Source organism: Phyllobates terribilis, unplaced genomic scaffold (genome assembly GCF_046119375.1).
Source record: "Phyllobates terribilis strain yellow unplaced genomic scaffold, ASM4611937v1 Scaffold_2__4_contigs__length_985480577, whole genome shotgun sequence".
Lineage (NCBI taxonomy): Eukaryota > Metazoa > Chordata > Amphibia > Anura > Dendrobatidae > Phyllobates > Phyllobates terribilis.
The window spans coordinates 134872220-134893930 of NW_027362762.1; the positions used below are offsets into that span (position 1 = coordinate 134872220).

The 21711-nt window shown below is 45.4% G+C and overlaps 1 protein-coding gene across 2 annotated transcripts in view; it reads right to left on the reverse strand.

The window, feature by feature from the left end:
* The window catches only part of CDADC1 (cytidine and dCMP deaminase domain containing 1), a 39942-nt gene extending 18958 nt beyond the window's left edge, over nt 1–20984 (reverse strand). For both annotated transcript variants that reach the window (XM_073662717.1, XM_073662711.1), the window contains exons 1-5: nt 20715–20984; nt 10034–10137; nt 6843–7023; nt 6193–6762; nt 3308–3357 (exon numbers count right to left, since the gene is read on the reverse strand). In XM_073662717.1, the coding sequence (XP_073518818.1) occupies nt 3308–3357; nt 6193–6762; nt 6843–7023; nt 10034–10137; nt 20715–20781 (972 nt within the window). In that variant the 5' untranslated portion in view covers nt 20782–20984. The remainder of the gene's footprint in view (nt 1–3307; nt 3358–6192; nt 6763–6842; nt 7024–10033; nt 10138–20714) is intronic.
* Nucleotides 20985–21711: the final 727 nt, after the last annotated feature.

The following is a 21711-nucleotide window of genomic DNA, read 5'->3' on the forward strand; positions in this document are numbered from 1 at the left end:
GCTGGTTGCATGGGGGATAAATTATGTTTTTTACTGGTAACATTTTGGGGTACATAATATTTTTTGATCACTTTCAGTATAAGGTTGGATCACATTCTTGTGTTCTGTGCTGAGCACTTACGTCAGGGTTTCCGTGTAAATCCTACAAAAATGCAATTCAGATGAAACTCCCAACCCACCATAATGAGGCAGATGGAGGCTCTTTGGGCTCCGTTTGGCGTCTGCTCCGGTGGTCTCCCATCTTTTTAGACGTGCACAGATCTGTGATCGCCCACACTTGTGCGCTAAAATGACACACCTAAAATGATGGTACACCGCCGAAACAGAGACCGATCCAAAGTGCCTCCATCTGCCACATAAGCGAGTGGTTCCGTCCGGGGTTTGACCGAATATCAGTTTTGGGGATTTACGCAGAAACCCCGACATAAATGTGAGCCGAGCCATGTTCTCATTTTTTGGGGGGATGGGGTAGAATGAACATCAGTACAAGAATAGTTCTTATTTTTATTTTTGTGCGGTTCACCATGTGGTGAAAGTGATAAGACCGATTTATTCTCCGGGTCAGTACGAGTATAGAGATACCAGATTTATAGTTTTTTTATGCTTTGCTGCTTCTACAGACAAAAACAATATTTTTCAAAAATTAGTTTTTGCATTTCCATATTCTAAGCGCTGTAACTTTTTAACTTTTTTTCCTGAATGAGCCATATTGGGGCTTATTTTTTTGTGAGACGATTTGGCGTTTTTATTTATACTATTTTTTTTACATATGACATTTTGATCGCTTTTTATTCAATTTTTTATGTGTCAGTATGATGAAAAAGTGACATTTTTGGTGTGTTTATTTGCAATATTCACCGCATGAAATAAATAATATGACAATTTTATAGATCAGGTCATTCCGGACGCAGCGATACTCATTATGTGTACTATTTTTTGTTTCTCTGTTTTATCTGTTTTATCACAAACGTTGCGTTTTTACTGGTGAAACGGCTTTTTGTTATTTTTGCATTTTTTTTTTCTTTACACATTTTATATTCCTTTTTTTTCACAAAGTCCCACTGTGAGACATGTATAACTTTCAATCTGATCGTTAGGTCTCATGCATGGCACTACTCGTGTACGGCAGTGCCTGACACCTGTCAGTGAGTCACTGACTGTGCCTGCGAGACCCTGCTTATAGCTGGCAGGGTCTCACAGGCACTGTACCCAGGGAGTCATCAGATGACCTCAGGGTACATGGCAACGATTGGCACCCGAGATTATGATAAATGGGGCCAATTCTGCCATAGGGTTTTTTTTAACCCCCTTTAACCACTTAGATACTGTTGTCATCGCAACAGCTGTATTTAAGGGTTAATTGGTCCCGTTCGGCTCCAAAACCGGCTGGGGCTGATACCACAGGGTGTCAGCTGTCATGTACAGCTGTCCCCCGCGGGAATTTCAGCCGCGGGGCGGCCCTATTCTCTTGTTCATGACGGCCCCTTAACGGCTTCCATTTTTAATGCCAGCAGTCGTTAAGGGGTTAAATAATCAGCATTTGGTTTGTGTAACAGTGAACACATACATGTAGAAAGACAAAAATGTAGTAAAACAACCTGAGTTTAAGGATGCATTTACACTGGCCAATTATCAGGAATGAGCGCTGCTAGGAACGCTCTTTTTCCAATAATCAGTCTGTCTAAACAGGATGCCAATCACCCGATGATCAAATAAACACTTATTTTTTGGGAGAAATTGTTTTCAGGCTTATTCAACGGCGTAGTGACCACCAATATTTCTTTTTACTGACCTTAGATACAAGAGAATGGCATCCCCCGACGGGTGAAAATGCAGAAGCTGTCAGCTGTACTCTATATGGCAGACACCCTGCTGTATCAGCCACGATCAGTGTTGGCACCGACCGTGGCCATTTAACCCCTTATATGCTGCTGTCAATAGTGACTATGGCGTCTAGATGGATAACGGAGCAGGGAAGCTCCCTCTTTAACTACATAGTCATTGTTTAGCCCTGACAATTGTAATGGCAATCCAAAGCCAAATAACGGCCTTAGAGTCTGCCGGCTATAGTGATCTGTTCAGAAGTTAGTGGTAAAAATAAAATTTTTCATTCCTGCCGTTCCACTTAGTGTTAATTCCTGAAAAGGAACTGAAGGGTTAGTAAACTACCTGACAATAGTTTGGAATGTGTTGAGGGGCGCTGTTTTTAAAATGGTTTCACTTTTGGGGGGGAGGGGGGGTTCCAATATAGGGGTCCTCCAAGGTGACTTAAAAACTGTATAGGTGCCTAAAAAAAATACAATTTTGTAAAATTTCCCTGAATAAAATGAAAAATTGGTGCTAAATTTTTTCAACCTTCTAATATCCAAAAAAATAAAATGAACATATTACAAATTATGCAGATGCAGACATATGGTAAGTGTTATTTATTAACTATTTTATGTGGTATGACTTTTCGAATTAAAATATAAACATCCAATGTTCGAAAATGCCAATTTTTTTTAAACTTTAGTTAAATGTCTAATATTTTTTATAAATAAAAGCAAAACATATCGACCTAAATTTACCAGTAACAAAGTACAATGTGTCACGAAAAAACAATGTCAGAATCACTGGGATATGATAAAACATTCTAGAGTTATTGCCACATAAACTGACACGTCAGACTTGAAAAATTTGGCCTGGACACTATAGGTTTAAAAATCATCGTTCTTGGCAGCGCTGTAAGCAGAGCAAGTGGTGCCGAGAACAATTACAGGTTATGCACACAGAACGATCATATTAATGACTGTTCTGCGTGCATGGAAGTGTGGTCGGCCCGTCTAATCAGGCTACTAAAATGCAAATGCCCCCTACTAGAATTTTCTGAATATCTGTGGACAACAGGTGTATTGCACTTGTACTGACTGTTACTGCTGGGCGGACACTTGTACTTAATCTAAAAAGCAATATAATAAATCTTCTTGGATTGGACTTTGTGAATGAGACAACAGCCCCTTAGGATCAGCCACTTTTGGTCTTAAAGACCAGAAGTCCTTTTTTTTTTTTTTTTATTCTCAGCATTCCCACATTTTGGACCTTTTTATTTAACAGGTATTACATTGTGTGTTGCCATGGACTGTAGGACAAGTTCTATATATTTTTTTTTTTTAAATGCCTCACAATTATTTTAAGGTTTAGATCTTGGCATTTAATTTATACTCATTTACTGAAAAAAAAATTCTGACACTATTCTGATTGTGGCCTAAGTTGGTTATTCTGAGCCTAGGTTTCATCTAGTTTACACTCCAATCAGCAAGTTACTTACAGATTTCCGCTTTGCCCAAATAACGGCACCAACTCCGATTTTGTGATCTTCTAAAGAAGCAAACATAATAAATTGAGTAAATTAACACTCATGTCACTTAATATTTAAATATCAAGTGTCTATATATACAATTTAGTTAAAGATAATAAAAAACACAAATCACAAAAAGTACTTTTTGATTTGTTGATTTTGTGATACGTGATGTGCATAGACTCATAGGCCCTGAATCAGCATTTGTGTTTTGCTTAAGTGACTTTTCTGTGTTGCTGCATTCGAAGCCAAATTCTTCTAAATAGCGTCAAGACCACTGATGAACTTTGGACAAAATCAAAGATGCAAAAAAAGTGGCAAGATCATTTAAATTATTGCAAATATAGATAAAAATTAAATAAAACAAATATGAAAAAAAAAAATGAGACTGATTCTGTACTCCAGTAGGGTCCTGCGCAAAAATTGTGCAACATTTCGCAAAAGATGAATCAGGCTAAAATATCTGGAAAAGGAAAACCACATTCACATTGTCCAATAAAAAATAAAACAGAAGAAATCAAATAATGAATAAGAAGCAAACATAAAAGTCACTATTAAAACCATTTTACGCCAGAAAAAAAAGGCGCAACGACAGTGATGAATCGGTTCCACATAGTATGTGAGCCCTACGAGAGACTGAATCATAACTTAGACGTGCTGTATAGGTATGTGCTATTAGGCAGTAATAGTAAAGTAATGGAGGGGAGGCATTATTCAGCCATAGCACAGTGTCTCTCCTCTTGGAGGACCGGACTCCCGTGTTCTGAGTATGCATGTTTATTTAGATAGGGGATAAAGGATCCGTAATGGGAGACTTGGGCTAATGTGTATGCCAAGTTTAAAGAGGTTTTCGTAGATCATAAAAGATGTGTGCAAAGGTAGCAAATATGATATAAAAAAAAGCAAAGAAACCAATATTTACCAGTTAAATCTCCTGCCACACCAGCAGACAAACCACCTGTCTTCGTGAGTGCTGCCGTCAATCACAGTCCTCAGAGATCCCGTGACACAAACTACCATGGCTGGTGATTGCAGAGGTACAAAATGTGGGAGGTTTGTCACCACTGCAGCCAAGTAAATGAAGACCAGCAGGAAGAACCAGTAGATAAGAAAAGCACTGATTCTTTTATTACCATTTCTTCCCTTTGGACAATTTTTTATGATCTTTGAAAACCCCATTAAAGCACCACTCCAGCATTTATTTTTATTGGAGTGGTGCCACTAATCTAAGTCCCTTGCCCCTAGTTTCATACTTACCAGCCTCCATCTTCATCTTTTATCGGCATCGCTCTGGTCGGTCTTCTGCAGGCTGTGACCTGCCGGATCGCTCTAGTGTTTGCTGGGTGTGCTGGAAGCCACAACTCAATGTAAGTCTATGAGATCCAGAACAAGACCCTTGTGACCGTTACCTCTGACTTCCGGTCAGTCAGACGTTGCAGTCACAAGATGGCGTATCAGGAGCAGAGTGACGCTGGGAACAGCAGAAGACGGCGGCTGGTGAGTATAATACTAGGGGCAGGGAACTTAGATTAATGGCACCATCTAGCACTGAAATAAAAAAAACGCTGGAGAGGTGCTTTAAGTGTACTACAAAGTTAAAGGGGTCATTTCATAATGGACAGTTGTCATGTATCCAGAGAATAGGGAGCACTGGGAGTACCACTGAAACCGCGAATAGGAGTCCTGTGCTGGCCATTCCTCCTTACATGCATCCATGTGCCCTGCCCCTCAATTTAATGTCTATGGGGCTGTACTTTTCTGTTTCCATTTGCCCCTACACAGTGAATTGACTGCCAGGGTCCGGGTGGTCCCAGAAGTGTGGCCCCCAGCTATCTGTAGGGCTTTACTTGTCTGTTTCCATTTGCCCCCTACACAGTGAATAACTGCCAGGGTCCGGGTGGTCCCAAGCAGTGTGGTCCCCAGCTATATATAGGGCTGTACTAGTCTGTTTCCATTTGCCCCCTAGACAGTGAATGGACTGCCAGGGTCCGGGTGGTCCCAGTAGTGTGGCCCTAGCTGTCTATGGGTCTGTACTTGTCTGTTTCCATTTGCCCCCTAGACAGTGAATGGACTGCCAGGGTCCCGGTGGTCCCAGCAGTGAGGCCCCCAGCTATCTATAGGGCAGTACTTGTCGGTTTCCATTTGCCCCCTAGACAGTGAATGGACTGTCAGGGTCCGGGTGGTCCCAGTAGTGTGGCCCCCAGGTATTTATGGGTCTGTACTAGTCTGTTTCCATTTGCCCCCTAGACAGTGAATGGACTGCCAGGGTCCGGGTGGTCCCAGTAGTGTGGCCCTAGCTGTCTATGGGTCTGTACTTGTCTGTTTCCATTTGCCCCCTAGACAGTGAATGGACTGCCAGGGTCCCGGTGGTCCCAGCAGTGAGGCCCCCAGCTATCTATAGGGCAGTACTTGTCGGTTTCCATTTGCCCCCTAGACAGTGAATGGACTGTCAGGGTCCGGGTGGTCCCAGTAGTGTGGCCCCCAGGTATTTATGGGTCTGTACTAGTCTGTTTCCATTTGCCCCCTAGACAGTGAATGGACTGCCAGGGTCCGGGTGGTCCCAGTAGTGTGGCCCTAGCTGTCTATGGGTCTGTACTTGTCTGTTTCCATTTGCCCCCTAGACAGTGAATGGACTGCCAGGGTCCGGGTGGTCCCAGCAGTGTGGCCCCCAGCTATCTATAGGGCAGTACTTGTCGGTTTCCATTTGCCCCCTAGACAGTGAATGGACTGTCAGGGTCCGGGTGGTCCCAGCAGTGTGGTACCCAGGTATCTGATGTTTATCACGTATACTGTGGATTGATGATATATGACACCCCTATAACTATTATAATCAGTGAATTTAAAGAGCATCTAACCAGTTCGATATGCCAGCAGTCGAGCTTGTATTGTACAGTGCTGAGCAATTTCTTGGGTAAGTCCCTGTTGATTCTCATCTCTCGTGTTAGTGAGGTAGAAACCAAAATCAGAGTGGCTGGGAACACTGGCTGCAACAGTAGCAAGAATAAGGACGAGCTCCTTCATGTTCTGCCGCAGGCAGATGAAATATGGATCCTCACACAGATTTTCCAATCCAATTAACCTCAGAATTTCCTTGTGCGTGTCTTCACTGGATATTAAAAAAAGTGATTCATACTCCTTAACCCGCTCCTGGCGATACTCATAAAAAATGCTTCTTGCAAATTCAGGTTCTATCCTGTCAATTTTCTGTATGAAGTCGCACTTCAAGGATGTCTCTTCCACAAACTGCACCATGTAGCACGCCAACGGCTGCAGGAGCACGCACACGTGAGCACGGCTGTTCGACTTCAGCCTCTCTACAGCCTTGGCATCTAGCCTGGCATCTCCAATGCTGGTCTGAGAAGAGTTTCCTTGCTGTAGGCTCATCTCAGGATCTGATGGCCAGTATGAGATACGGTTCACGCCAGCTGGGAAAAAAAAGCAGAATGCATACATTAATATTGCGTATATTTCTGATAAACCATCAGAAGGATTTACCGCGGCTCACCATTTACAATCATTTTCAAGCAGGTAGAGCAAGGTTTCCTGGAGAAATAGAGATCACAGTCCTTGAGTCTTGCGCCATGCTTTATCACGGCAATCTGACCGGCATGAAGCTCGCTGCTGGAGCAGTGGAGACCGATGATCTTCATGCTACTCACAACTACGAGCCCCGTCTTCTTAATGTGCTGCAAGAATCAACAGATTCAGAAAAATTCATCATGTGAAATACATCCAGAGAGCACAGTACACCGGAAATAAAAAAAAAGATGTTGCTGCACATTCATTTTTATTTAACCCCTTGGAGAAGCAGCATTTTTCCTTTTTCAATCTCGCATTCCAACAACCATCATTTTTTCTTATTATTCAACGACGTAGACATTTGAGGGCTTGGTTTTTTATGGGAGGAGTTGAAATTTTGAATGACACCATTCATTTTATTTCATGGAAAAAAGGTGGAATTGAAGAAAAAAAAATTGAGGTTTTTCTTGTATTCCTTTTACAATATTCAAATTGTAGGAAAAAAAAAGTGAGACATTAAAGGAATATTCCCATCTCCAAGATCCTATGCCAATATGTAGTAGGTGTAATAATATTAGCAAATACCTCCAATCAGAAATGTAGCATAGTTCTTCTGATTTTCTATGTCGCTTACCTCATGTGCAGAGCATAGCAGTAACATAGGTATCCATGGTTACAACCACTTATATAGTGACAGTTAGCTGTTAGTGGTCGTAACCATGGATACCTAAGCTACTGTAAAGCCCTGCACATGGGGTAAGCAACATAGCGAATCAGAAGAACTATACTACATTTCTAATTGGAGGTATTTGCTAATATTATTATTATTATTATTATTACACCTAATACATATTGGCATAGGATCTTGGAGATGGGAATACCCCTTTAATGTCTCACTTTTTTCTACAACTTGAATGTTGCAAAAGGAATACCAGAAAAATCTCATTATTTATTTTTTCTTCAATTCCACCTTTTTTCCATGAAATAAAATTAATGGAATTATTTGCTAATATTATTATTACTACACCTACTGCCCCTATGGGTTGGAATGGCTTTGGCGATTCTAAATTAAGATATATTACTAATTTTAAAAAATGTAAAAAGTTTGTTTGCGTTGCTACATGTTTTTAAATTCTTCAATCTATAAAGTACAAGGGATTGCTTTTTGCAGTACAATCTGTAGTTATGAATACCATTTTGGGTAACATACAACTCTCTGAGCTCTTTTTACTCTACTTTATGGGAAATGAAGTGACCACAAAAATAGAGATTGTGCTCTTTAATTTTTTTTCCTCTCAGCGTCCCATCACTGGCTCCCCATTGCCCAGAGACTCCAGTTCCAGTCCTAACCTTGACATACAAAGCCATCTACAACCTGCCTCCTACATACATCTGGGACCTAGTCTCCTGGTACTGACCATATTTTTCAGACTATAAGACGCACTTTTTTCCTCCAAAATTTTGGAGGAAAGTGTGGGGGGTGTGTCTTCTAGTCCGAACTTATGTTCGGTTGTGGCTGTGGGTGGTGGGGAGGCTGGGGGGGAGCGGTAGCGGCAGAGTAGTGGGGCACAGGAGGCAGGAGCCGCCTGCTGCAGCCTACACTGTGCCCACTACTAAAGAAAATGAATATTCCCTGCTCCCCATGCCCATGGTCGTGGAGAGCAGGGAATATTCATTTCCTTAATAGCCAGCACACTGTGCCCAAAGCGCGGCTCCTGCTGCTGCTCTGCGGTCAGTATGCCCACTATTAAAGTCCATAAATATTCGCTACAACCCACTCCCATGGGTTGTAGTGAATATTCATGGTTTTTAATAGAGAGCACACAGAACACAGAGCAGCAGTAGGAGCCGCGCTGCAGCTACAGTGTGCTGGCTATTGAAGAGAGTGAATGGTCACTGCTCCCCACGAGTCCCGGCGTGGGGAGCAGTGACTATTCCGGCACAGCACTACACTGTGTGAGGGCGCATGGCATGGACGCCATGCACGCCCTGCCATGTGCAGCTCACACAGTGAGAGTGTCGGGAGTAGAGTAGGCAGCGCTGGAGGAGAGAGGAGGTGAGTATGATTTTTTTTTTGTTTTGTTTTTTTTTTTGTGGGCAGCGTGGTGGGGCTCAGAGGGTGCCATGCATACCAGGATGGAGGAGTGGCAAGCATTCCAGGAAGAAGGATGAGGTGCCATGCATACCAGGATCAAGGGGTGCCATGCATACCAGGATGGGGGGGGGATCAAGGGGTGCCATGCATACCAGGATGGGGGGGGGGATCAAGGGGTGCCATGCATACCAGGATGAAGGGGTGCCATGCATACCAGGATGGGGGGATCAAGGGGTGCCATGCATACCAGGATCAAGGGGTGCCATGCATACCAGGATGGGGGATCGGGGTGCCATGTATACCAGGATGGGGGAATCAAGGGGTGTCGTGAATGCCAGGATGGGGGATCAAGGGGTTCCATGCATGCCAGAATGGGGGATCAAGGGGTTCCATGTATACCAGAATGGGGGATCAAGGGGTGCCATGTATACCAGGAAGGAGGGACCACACATACCAGGATGGAGGATATTAACATAATTGGGGTCAGTAGCAGACCCCCTCACCCATAACAGTGCATCATGACCACATTTTTCATTTTTTTTGCTTAATTTTTTTTTCTATTTTCCTTCTCTAAAACCTAGGTGCTTCTTATGGTCCGATGCGTCTTATTGTCCAAAACATAAGGTACCAACACGCAACCTCCGATCCTCACAAGATCTCCTGCTCTACTTCCCTATTATCTCCTCTTTCCACAATCGAATACAAGATTTCTCCCGTGCATCCCCCCTACTCTGGAATGCTCTACCCCAACATGTCAGACTCTCGCCTACCATGGAAACCTTCAAAGGGAACCTGAAGACCTACCTCTTCTGACAAGCCTACAACCTGCAGTAACCACTGCTCCACCATACCGCGGCACGACCAGCTCTACCCTCACCTACTGTATCCTCATCCATCCCTGGTAGACGGTGAGCCCTCGCGGGCAGGGTCCTCGCTCCTCCTGTACCAGTTGGCGACTTGTTTAAGATTATTGTACTTGTTTTTATTATGAATACCCATTTACATGTAAAGCGCCATGGAAATGGCGCTATAATAACAAATAATAATAATATATATATAATATATATAATACAATCATATACCTGAGGCTTCTTTTTGTTCTGAACATCTTTAGAAGAGGGAAAAACCTCCATCCACAGGCTTAGTAGTGTGAATAAATTGACTTTAGAAAGCCTTGGGACTTGGCCTACAAAACAAAAATGACAAAATATCAAAATATGTATAGTATAATGTTTGCTGTTATCAAATGCACCTCTTGTGGCTCTCCAGAGGTTTCTCCTTTACAAATGAGTTTAATTCGCTTTATCATCATCCACTAATATGTAAACTATCATTGATTCTCCTTTAGAGGAACGCAACTTCTTCTCTTTTAGAAAAGTGGTCCTCAAACACAGGCATGTGGAGTCAGTAAGCCCAACCACCGACTTCGAAATTCCCCTGACTCCCGATTCCAACTCCGACTCCACAGCCCGGCCTCACTACTGAGCGTGTACATAAAGTGCAGCAGATTCATCTCAACTAAAAGCCGAGATCCTTAGATCAGGAACAGAACAGACATTTATAGGACATTTCATAACTTTCCTAAATACTTATGAAAATATTTACAGCACATCCTGCATTGTACTACTGTACCCAATTTATTATATATTTTAGGAGTTGGTGTCGGACCATTTTATACCAACTCTGCCAAAATGCACACTGACTCCGATTCCACTGCCCTGTTCAAACACTTGGATTATAGTTAAAGAGACACACAGGTGGTACTCATCCTCCCCGCTGCTGGTTGTCTCTGTATTTTGGCTGCAGCAGTTATATCACTTCAGCAGCGCACATCACCGCTGCATCCAACCACTGAACTCTGTGACTTTTGTTGTCTACATTGGCAAAGGTCAGAGATTGGCCGCAGCAATGGTTCGCGTTGTAGTCGTGACTTAACTGCTACAGCCAAAGCACAGACGGGAGCAGCAGCGGGAAGTCCTCGCTGTACTTGGAGAAGGTGACTGCTATCTGTATTTGGTTTTTTAATAGTAACCGATTATTTTGGGAGCACTTTTCTGAAAATTAAAAACCTCAAGTTTTGGGCATCAAATTCAGTCTGTGTGCATAAAGGATAGCACACCGACCAATAAAAGTCTATGTGCCAGTGCACACAAGCGATCTCCACATAGGCCTAGTCGGCTTTCGTTCCTGCTCCTGTCTACATTCTGTACATGAAGCTGCAAACAGAACCAGTCACATCAGTAATTTGCGGATGTGCCTGGCCTGAGTGTTTAGACTTTAGCAGCCTTCTGAACCCAGTCTTACAGATCAGTGATGCTTTTTCACATTAGCAAGAAAAATGACCATTTATCAGTGTGCTGGGCAGTTTTGCAGCCGTTCTTGATCCATGTGTCCATTTTTACCATCCACATGACATAAAAAAAAAATTAAAGAGAGGTTTCTAAAGCTTGTTCTAGCAACAGTCTGTGAAAATTAACCAACACCCAGATGCCATCCATGTGCTGTCCAGTTTTTTCATTTTTTTTTAGTGACACATTCATTTAACTAGGTGAGATCTGTCTGGACCAGAGCAGAACAAATCTCCATTTTTTAAGTGCCCTATAGAATATAATGCGTCCTAGTGTTGGGAGTCAAAAAAGTGTCAATTAATCTATACAAAGATTTTCAGATTTGTACATTACATAGTTAGTTAATATTAGGAAAGAGTTACTTAAAACATATTTCTGATGTCAGTCTCATACAACCCACTGCTGCACTTTTCGTACTGATATAAAAGTCATTTCTATTGTTGAATAATTTTATATGGTTATCTACAAAATGCGCTGCTGACGGCAATAAAGGATTTGTGACCCCAATAAAGCTCTGACCTGTGACCGGTACAGATTATGTCATGTGTGTATGGCCTTTATCACACCACTTGTGGGTGCTGGCTGTTTTACACAGCCGTCACCCTGCTTTAATGACTGGTATCAATGTTGACTTTGATCCCGGCCATCGAACCAAGTTGTGGCAGACATAACACACCGCTAATGTTTGCAAATATAACGAAAAATGCACATAAAAAAAAAACATTTTTCCCCAATTAAAAATTATTCACCTGTGTCATAAAAAAGAAAATGATAATGTAATGAAAGTACATTTAATTGTAATTACCTAATCTGTAACAAACAAAATAGCAAATTATTTTACCAGCACAGTGAATGCCAAAAACAAACATCACAACCCGCAGAAGATCGAGAGACCCAGCCATCTGACAACTACGCCGAGGAAGAAAAAAAAAGGCATGGATTTTGGAATGCAAAAATAATAATAAATAAGAAAAATAAGAAATGAAGGGGTGAGTCCTCTTTTGTGGCTGAGCTCCTGCTGCTGCCAGGGGTAAAGGTCTGCAGGAGAAGCAGGGCCGGTGTTAGGGGGGCACAATGCACCTCATGCTTTCTCACCTGTCGATGAGGGTGGGGAACAAGAAAAAAATACCTGCAGCTGCAATGTGTGAATGCAGACTTACACTGTGACCAGAGACCCGCTTTCAGCGTCAGGACGTAACATACACAGGATGGAGCAGCGTGCACCGAGGCTGCTAGTGACGCCCATATAGCCCCAACGTGGCACATTACCATCATGTCAGGACATGGGGCAGCGGCTGCATACTTACCCAGCCAAGTTTGATGCTGCAGCAGGCCACCAGTCTTAGTGTCAATGAAACAGCACACTTAGGCTTTGTTCACACAATGCTGTCATGTTTCCTTTTCTCTGCAAAAAAATTGGTCAGGACAGAGGGGAACCTCCCCCTCCCCAAAATGTGTGAACACAGCTTTAAAATGCTGGTGTGTAGTCTGGGGTGTGATTAGGCTCAGGAGTACAAATACTACTTGGGGGCTGACAGAAACCATAACTCAAAGTAAAAAAATGTAAAAATAATTCCTCAAAAATTAAGGAAAGCAAACCTACACGAATAATACGAGGGTCAGTCAATAAGTAATGCCTCCTATTTTTTTTCTCCTTAAATAAGGTAGTTATGTTAAATATTCGAATTTGGCACAATTCCTCAAACCTTCTTCTCCAATCCACAGCAATTGCAACTTCCTGCACCAAGGTGGCAGGACTGTATCCGTTTGCAAAATGGCTGACATCGATGTTCGTATTAGACAATGTTCTGTGATTGAATTCTTGCATGCAGAAGGTGAAACGCCCATTCGAATTCATGAGAGACTGAAAAATGTGTCCGGTGATGCAACAGTGGATGTCAGTACTGTTAGACGATGGGTTCGTCGCTTTAACACAGCTGAAGGGCCATCACCGTTGGCTGACAAAATGCGGAGTGGCAGGCCAGCAACCGCAGTGACTCCAAGCAACATTCAGCGAGTCGATGACATCATTCGTGGTGACCGCCGGGTGACTGCAGATGAATTGTGTGGCATTATCTGCCTCAGTAAAGCAGTGTGATGAGAATTATTGGACAACTGGGATACAGAAAAGTTTGTGCACGGTGGGTCCCAAGAATGCTTTTTACCATGCTGGAATACATGCCTTTGTTAAACGGTGGACCAAGACTGTGGAGATGGATGGAGATTATATTGAAAAGTGACAAATTAATCATTAATGTTGTGGTTTTCAACCTATGTAATTGCATTTGAATTTCTTGCCAATTAAAAGGAGATAAAAAATAGGAGGCATTACTTATTGACTGACGCTCGTAGTAATATGTTGCCAATGGCTTGGATTGACTACAAATAACAAAATAGATCATACTGTAAGGAGATGGGCATACTGCCCACATTTCCCCTCGAAGAACAAATGTATTGTTGTATTGTGCAATGTGAACTGTGACATACGTTAATGATGTTGGTATTGTAAGTTGTCTGACGGTTGGGAGAGTTAGAGTTAAAGATTGGGACTAGCCTAGAATTGGAGGGGTCGGGAAAAGGGACAGAGAGAGTTTCCTGCCAGAACGTAAGTTAGGGCCAGTGTGCGTCTGGAATAGACCAAGGTCTAGACTGTAGCAAAGCCATGCCATTTGGGTGTCCCTAATATGAGAGGAGACCGTGACAGAGGATAGCGAGATCATAGTGAAAAGAAAAGGTAGACCGAAAGATAAAGTGGTCAATCAGAGATGAGTTCGGGGGAAGGACGCCTAGCAGTACGGCTCAGAGTTTATAACTCCGAGAGGTAACGGGCTAAGACAGGACAGAGTACGTGAGACGAAGAGAGAGTGCCCGGGCGAGAGTTCCAGAGCGTCAGAAAAGTTATTACTGGCCATACTGGCAACATAGTTCCCTTGAGGGGAAAGAAGACGTGGAACCACGGGTTGAAAATAGGACTCTTGCGAACTGGACTGTGGTACTGAGCTGGTTTGTAGTGAAGTAGAGTGAAACAGTGAGGAAAAAACAAGTGAGTAAATAGAAAAGAACAGAGAGTGTGTGTGTGTGAAGATGCCCTGTATAGTGAAAAAAAAACACATTCATAAAGTTGTGTACCTGCTACCTTCTGTATATAATCCCTATGAAGTTATCATCATTAAGTAAACAGTTTATTTTCGAATAATGGTCTCCCTCACTGAAGTCTTAAAGCGCACCTGCCAGCAGGATTGTGCTGAGTAAACCACATACACTGTCAGGTTGGCGCCGTTACACTGATTAATATGATACCTTGGTTGATGAAATCTGTCCTGCGGTTCTTTTTTAATCTTTATTTTCATTTTTGTAATAATGATATTCTAGTGCTTTGGGGCAGGACTATGGGGAGGGGCTTTATGTGGTGCTCTGATTATATATTCATATGTCTGTCTTCTGACAGGTCACTGTGCTTTCAGTTACCCGCCTCCAATTTGAAATTCTGCATGTGTAATTCTGTGGTACAAATCCAGAAATTTGCCTGCAGCAATATGGTGCCGGCACCCCATGCATGCGCAGTAGCATATCTCGTTTGCTGAGAGATGCTACTGCGCAAGCGCGGCCGGCGGCACCATATTGCTGCAGGCAAATTTTTTTTTCCCTCTAACAAAATGGCACAGCTGGCGGTGCTTGCACAGTGACATCTATCAGCAAGCGATAGATGCTACTGCGCAGGCGCCATTTTGCTGGGGGGGAATTTACCTGCAGCAATATGGCGCCACCGGCCGCGCTTGCGCAGTAGCATCTCTCAGCAAACGAGATATGCTACTGCGCATGCATGGGGGGCAGTACCATATTGCTGCAGGCAAATTTCTGGATTTGTACCACAGAATTGCAGTATTTAAAATAGGAGGCAGATAAGTGAAGGGTACAGTGACCTGTCAGAAGACAGACATATAAATATATAATCAGAGCACCACATAAAGCCCCTCCCCACAGTCCTGCCCCGAAGCACTAAAATTTCATAATCTCAAAAATGAAAATAAAGATTAGCAAAGAACAACAGGACAGATTTCATCAACCAATATATCATATTAATCAGTGTAACGACGCCAAGATGACAGTGTATGTAGTTTACTGAGCACAATCCTGCTGACAGGAGCGCTTTAAACATCTGGTCATTGCCTACCAAAGTCATCAGGAACATGCGACATGCAAGGGCGTAGTGCCCCCACAACACAAGTCAACCCAGCCAGCACCACCATCTTCATGTAACGTGTCAGGGTGTAAGAGACGAGTACCTCGCACACGATTACTGCACCGCGCCACATTACACTTGTCGTAGTTGTCAGGATCAAGTCTTGCAGCCGGAAGGAACAGACTGATGTGAGGAAGACTCCAGTTATGTGGAGGATGGCGGCGACTGTTACGCGGTCTAAAATGGCACCAAGCACGAACTTTAAAATGGCGTTTAGTGGCACAGAACGAGAAGGTCCCATCCATCGTGGGCGTAGAAGGTGCGTAAAAGGGCGCGAAGAGCCGTACAACCCTCCAGAGGTTACGCCACCAGAGAGAGTGTCATGACTGGAAGTGCTAGCCCACAGCGGGGAGTGGCCGCTTCAATAAAATAAAGTGGAAGGAAAATGCCCACCCAGTGTGAGGTGTGACCCAACAAAACGGATAGAAGAGTTGACCGAACGAGATGGTGACACGAAGAGAACCCCACCCAGCGAAAGGCGAAGCAGGGACGCAAGACACAGAGCAGCGAGAGAGACGGCGCCATTAGTCTGCTCGAAGTAGAGGAGGACGCAGTACTGTGCAATGTCAGAGACAAAATGGCAGAGTGGGAGCTCTTGTTGACAAAGGGAGGCCTCGCACTTAGTGAGCCGTCCTGGGAGAGGATAGGGCGAGGATGGTTGTGGCAGTTAATGGCGCTGATAGAGGAGTAGATAAGGCCCGGTGGCCTTGTGAAGAAGGTCACCGAGTCTCCTGAAAGAGAGCTGTTAGTAGGACACAAACAAGATGGTGGACCTTTGACCCTGGTCTAGTTCACGGCCTGCGGAAGAGCTAAACACCTGGAGGACTTACGGGCCCAGACGCAGGTGGGCTGCCCACCGTCCCCAAAAACAGTCTCCACCCCTGCAAGAACACTCCCTACCACCATGGGGCGGTGGATCGCAGACGTGATCCGGGCAAAGAAAAGCAGAGAGGAATGGGTACGAGCTAAGCTAGATGGATCCGAGGGTGAAGATCTCACCAGCCATATGATGGGGTGAATGATTCTGTGTTTTAACCGCAAGGAGGAGGAGCGTACCAAGTACACAGTATTCGGTAATGCTTGCTCTGCACAGTGCGGCCTTCTTCCCTCCCACTCCCAAAGCTCACAGCCCAAGGAGTCGGGTTCGGTTTCTGTCACGGGTTTGTCAGATTTGACAGACAGACAGCTGGGTCCAGCTGTAGAAGGTCGCTGCGCTTGGCTTTGCAGACACCTTCTTGATCCTTTCATCTCTGTAGTGTAGTGGTATCCTTCTTTCAAAAGGACCCAACAGTGATGTCCACCTTCTGCTACTAATTGACACACGGTTGCTGGATATTTAAAAACCATCAGTGTCTCCAGAGAGTCACCGGTGATAGAACGATTTACCTCTGCTCGGGCTTGGAGTGCTAGCAGTCGCCTAGTTTCTTCTTGGAGTTTCTTGGTGGATTGTTGTCGTGTTCTCTCAGGTGTCTTCTCAAAGCTAAGTGTATCCCCTTGTCTGTTTTCCTTTTTGTCTTTAGTTGCAGTGGGGGCTGACTAGTGCTCACCCCTCCCTTCCTAGAGCCTTGCTCTAGGGTCAGTTAGGGATTAAGTATCCTGCTCGGCGATAGGTACGGAACCTATTTAGGGACGGTAGGGGAGTTCTCCACTCTCCCTTTCCCTAGTTGTGGGGCTTCCCCTCCTTTTCCCTTCGTCTTACACTTGGACCTTCCTTTACTTAGCATGACAGTTTCTGAAGGAGGACTGACAGAGAGGATGATTCGCGGTGGCCATCTCCAGGGTGCAGATGGAGCAGGTCCCGGAAGACTGTCCGTGGCAGTGCGGCCCCGAATAGTGTTGCTGGTCCCAAAAGTGTTTCCTCCCCCATCCCTGGGGGTCGTGTGGAGGAGGAAGCAGTCTTGGGTCTCCAAGGTTTCATGGAGGAGTTAGGAGCAGCAGATGGGGTGTCCGCGGGACTGCCGGTGGTGGTAGCGAAACCAGCTGTCGTGTATGTCGCCCACTTGGCCATATATGGGTAGGAGGCCGGAGCAAGGAATAAGACCTGGATCTGAGCTGGATCGAAGAAGGACCAATAGAAAAAAAAAAACAGAGTTGGGAGCTGGAAGAGGTCTGTGTTGTACCCGTTGCACCCTCGTGTCTGGAGCAGTTCTGTAGTTACAGGAGGACCAAGTTCGGTGGACCTATGGTCCAAAAAGCCTGGGACTCCAGTAATATGATGGCCACGGGTGGCCGAAGAGCGTTTTGCCCACCCCACCCCCCAGTTTTGTTGTGCTTGTCGAGCATTCACCTGCTGGATTAAGAGACGTTACAGCCGCTGGAGGGTTCTACAACATCAGTTTGGGACTGAGTCTAATCCAGGATGGACGTCGTCCCTAAGGGACTGTGTGTGCCTGTCTCGTGGACATGAATGGAGTAAAATGACTGTATCCCATCCCACGGAGTGGTGGGAGACAATGGACTGTGCCATGGTATTTTGGCTTGAAAGCCCTTGTCCAGAGGGGCCAAATTAACCTGAAGGACTGGTACCGAGCTAAGAGAAAAATAGAAAGAACTCGGATGGTCATGGTTTCAGGGTCCAAACCAAGTAGGACTGGGTCTGTGTCGCTATCGAAAAAAAAGAAAAAGAACAGCAACTGGTCTGAAGTTATGTGCAGGAGAATGTCTTGGTGTCTTCTAGGTTTTGGATGACCGAGGAAGGCCATCATTAAAGAAGGGGGAAATGTAAGGAGATGAACATACAGCCCACGTTCCCCTTTAAAGAACAAGTGTATTGTTGTATTGTGTAATGTGAACTGTGACATGCGTTAATGATGTTGGTATTGTGAGTTGCCGACGGTAGGGAGAGTTAGAGTTAAAGATTGGGACTAGCTCAGAATTAGAGGGGTAAGGAAAAAAGACAGAGAGTTTCCTACCAGAACGTCAGTTAGGGCCCAGTGTGTATCTGGAATAGACCAAGGTCTATACTGTAGCAGAGCCATGTAACTTGGGTGGTGTCCTTAATGTGAGAGGAGACTGTGACAGAAGATAGCGAGATCCTAGTGAAAAGAAAAAGAGGAGTGACCGAAAGGTAGAGTGGTCGATCAGAGAAGAGTCCAGGGGAAGGACGCCTAGCAGTACGACCTAGAGTTACTCCAAGAGGTAACAGGCCAAGACGGGACAGAGTATGTGAGACTAAGAGAGAGTGCCCTGGGCGGGAGTTCCAGCGCGTCAGTGACAAAAATGCTAAGTACAGGTCATACTGGCAACATAGTTCCCTCGGGGAAAAGGAAGATACAGAACCGTGGGTTGAGAATAGGAATCATGCTAGCTGGACTGAAGTCATGAACTGGGCTGTGGTGAAGTAGAGTGACACAGTGAAGAAAGAACAAGTGATTAAAGAGAAAAGGAACAGAGACTGTGTGTGAAGATGCCCCATGTAGTGAAGCAAACATTCATAAAACTGTTTACTGGCTACCTACTGTATATAATCCCTACAAAGTTATCGTTGAGTAAAAAGTTTATTTTTGACTGATGGTCTCCCTCACTGAAGTCTTAAATATCTGGTCCTGGCAAACCAAAGTCATCGTTGACATGTGGCCTGCAAGGGCGTAGCGCCCCCACAGCACAAGTCCACACACCCAGCCGAGACCCCCAACTTCATGTAACATGCTGGTGCGTAAGAGACCAAGTGATGCCACCGTTCACCCGCCACAGGACGCTGTGATGACACCGTACACCCGCCACAGGACCGCTGTGATAACACCGCACACCTTCCACAGGACCGCTGAGATGACACCGCACACCTGCCACAGGACAGCTGAGATGACACCGTACACCTGCCACAGGACCGCTGAGATGACACCGTACACCTGCCACAGGACCGCTGAGATGACACCGTACACCTGCCACAGGACCGCTGAGATGACACCGTACACCTTCCACAGGACCGCTGTGATGCACCGTACACGACCACAGGACCGCGTTAATGACACCGTACACCTGCCACAGGACCGTTGTGATGAAACCGTACACCCGCCACAGGACTGCTGTGATGACACTGTACACCTGCCATAGGACCGCTGTGATGAAACCATATACCCGCCACAGGACCGCTGTGATAACACCGCACACCTTCCACAGGACCGCTGAGATGACACCGCACACCTGCCACAGGACAGCTGAGATGACACCTCACACCTGCCACAGGACCGCTGAGATGACACCGTACACCTGCCACAGGACCGCTGAGATGACACCGTACACCTGCCACAGGACCGTTGTGATGAAACCGTACACCCGCCACAGGACTGCTGTGATGACACTGTACACCTGCCATAGGACCGCTGTGATGAAACCATATACCCGCCACAGGACCGCTGTGATGACACCGTACACCTGCCACAGGACCGCTGTGATGACACCGTACACCACCCCAGGACCGCTGTGATGAAACCATATACCCGCCACAGGACCGCTGTGATGACACCGTACACCTGCCACAGGACCGCTGTGATGACACCGTACACCTGCCACAGGACCGCTGTGATGACACCGTACACCACCCCAGGACCGCTGTGATGAAACCATATACCCGCCACAGGACCGCGTGATGACACCGTACACCTGCCACAGGACCGCGTTAATGACACTGTACACCTGCCACAGGACTGCTGTGATGAAACCGTATACCTGCCACAGGACCGCTGTGATGACACTGTACACCTGCCACAGGACCGCTGTGATGAAACCATACACCACCACAGGACCGCTGTGATGAAACCATATACCCGCCACAGGACCGCTGTGATGACACCGTACACCCGCCACAGGACCGCTGTGGTCAGTGATTAGCTGCAGCAGATTTCAGGCAAAGCAGCAAACATGGCATCATAGGATGACCACTGCAACCAATCACAGGTAGCAGCAGTCCTGTGGATGCCGTATCGTGTTGTCATCACTTTGGGTGCTGATGCAGAACATGGAACATTGTCAGGATTTGGGGCCCCCATTATGCATTTTGCTCAGGGCCACGATTAGCCTAAAACCGGCCCTGACCAGAAGATGTAAATGAGCAATGGCCATTTCCTGTGTTGTCTCTCTCAGGCAGGGACGCCATGGTGAAGACAGCCAGGATCCTGCCAGGGCTGTACACAGGCTCCATGGCTGCAGTGCGGGCACAGGGCACACACTCACCCTGCATGCTGTCAGTCTGTGTCCCGGTGGAGGAGCAGGTGCTGGCGGGCTGCGGGCTCCTGTACATGGGGGAGCCGGGTGTCCTCCTCTGCGCTACACTTCTGCATTCCCAGCAGGATAGAGCAGGCTGGCGGCGCTCCTACATGACAGGTAACACACGCCACACAGGTCACTCAGTCACTGGGCTCCTCAGTGAAAGCTGCACAAGGGTCAGAGACAGCGGCCATCGACTCGGAGACTACACACTACATACGCAAACTGTGGTCTACACCAAAATGGCCGCCATACCTCTGTGTCCACGCGACTTGCTCTGCCTGTGTAGTTTTGCCTCTGTCGTTTGTGACTGGAACATGAGAGGATTCCGTTTTGAATTGTACTTTAGTTTGTTGCCATTTATTTCCATGTAGGTGGAAAAACAGCAGAGAAGCTGGAAAGTGAGAGGCAGAGCTGGATAGGATAACTGTAGTCAGGAAAATAAGGGATAAAAGCACCATGAGACGCCTATTAGGGCTCATTCACACGTCCGATTTTTCCACGTATATGTTTTATTTTCGTATACACCTTCTTCATGGGTCTGTGAAAATCAGACCGTATATGATGTTATCAGTCTGATTTTTTTATTGGCCCATCCACTTGAATGACCGATTTTGACCTGCCCCTCGGATCAAAATCGGACATGTTTCCACAAAAAATAATGTATCACAGGATACGTGATAGCACAGATAGCACTCGTATGCGAAAATCAGATGTGTGAATGAGCGCTTAGTATCAGTATTACATTATGGTGTTCTCCACCGGTATCTGGTGATTGACAGTCTTCCCTGTATGACTGTGCACGAAGAGAGAGCTGTCAATCGTCAATAGGACCGCCCACTGGACTCCTATATATATACAAACACCAGGGATTTCAATGAAGAAAATACAAGTTATACTGAATCTTTTCCCACAAAGCGATCTATCATTCTGCTCAGCTTCCCCTTCTCTATACAAGTATACA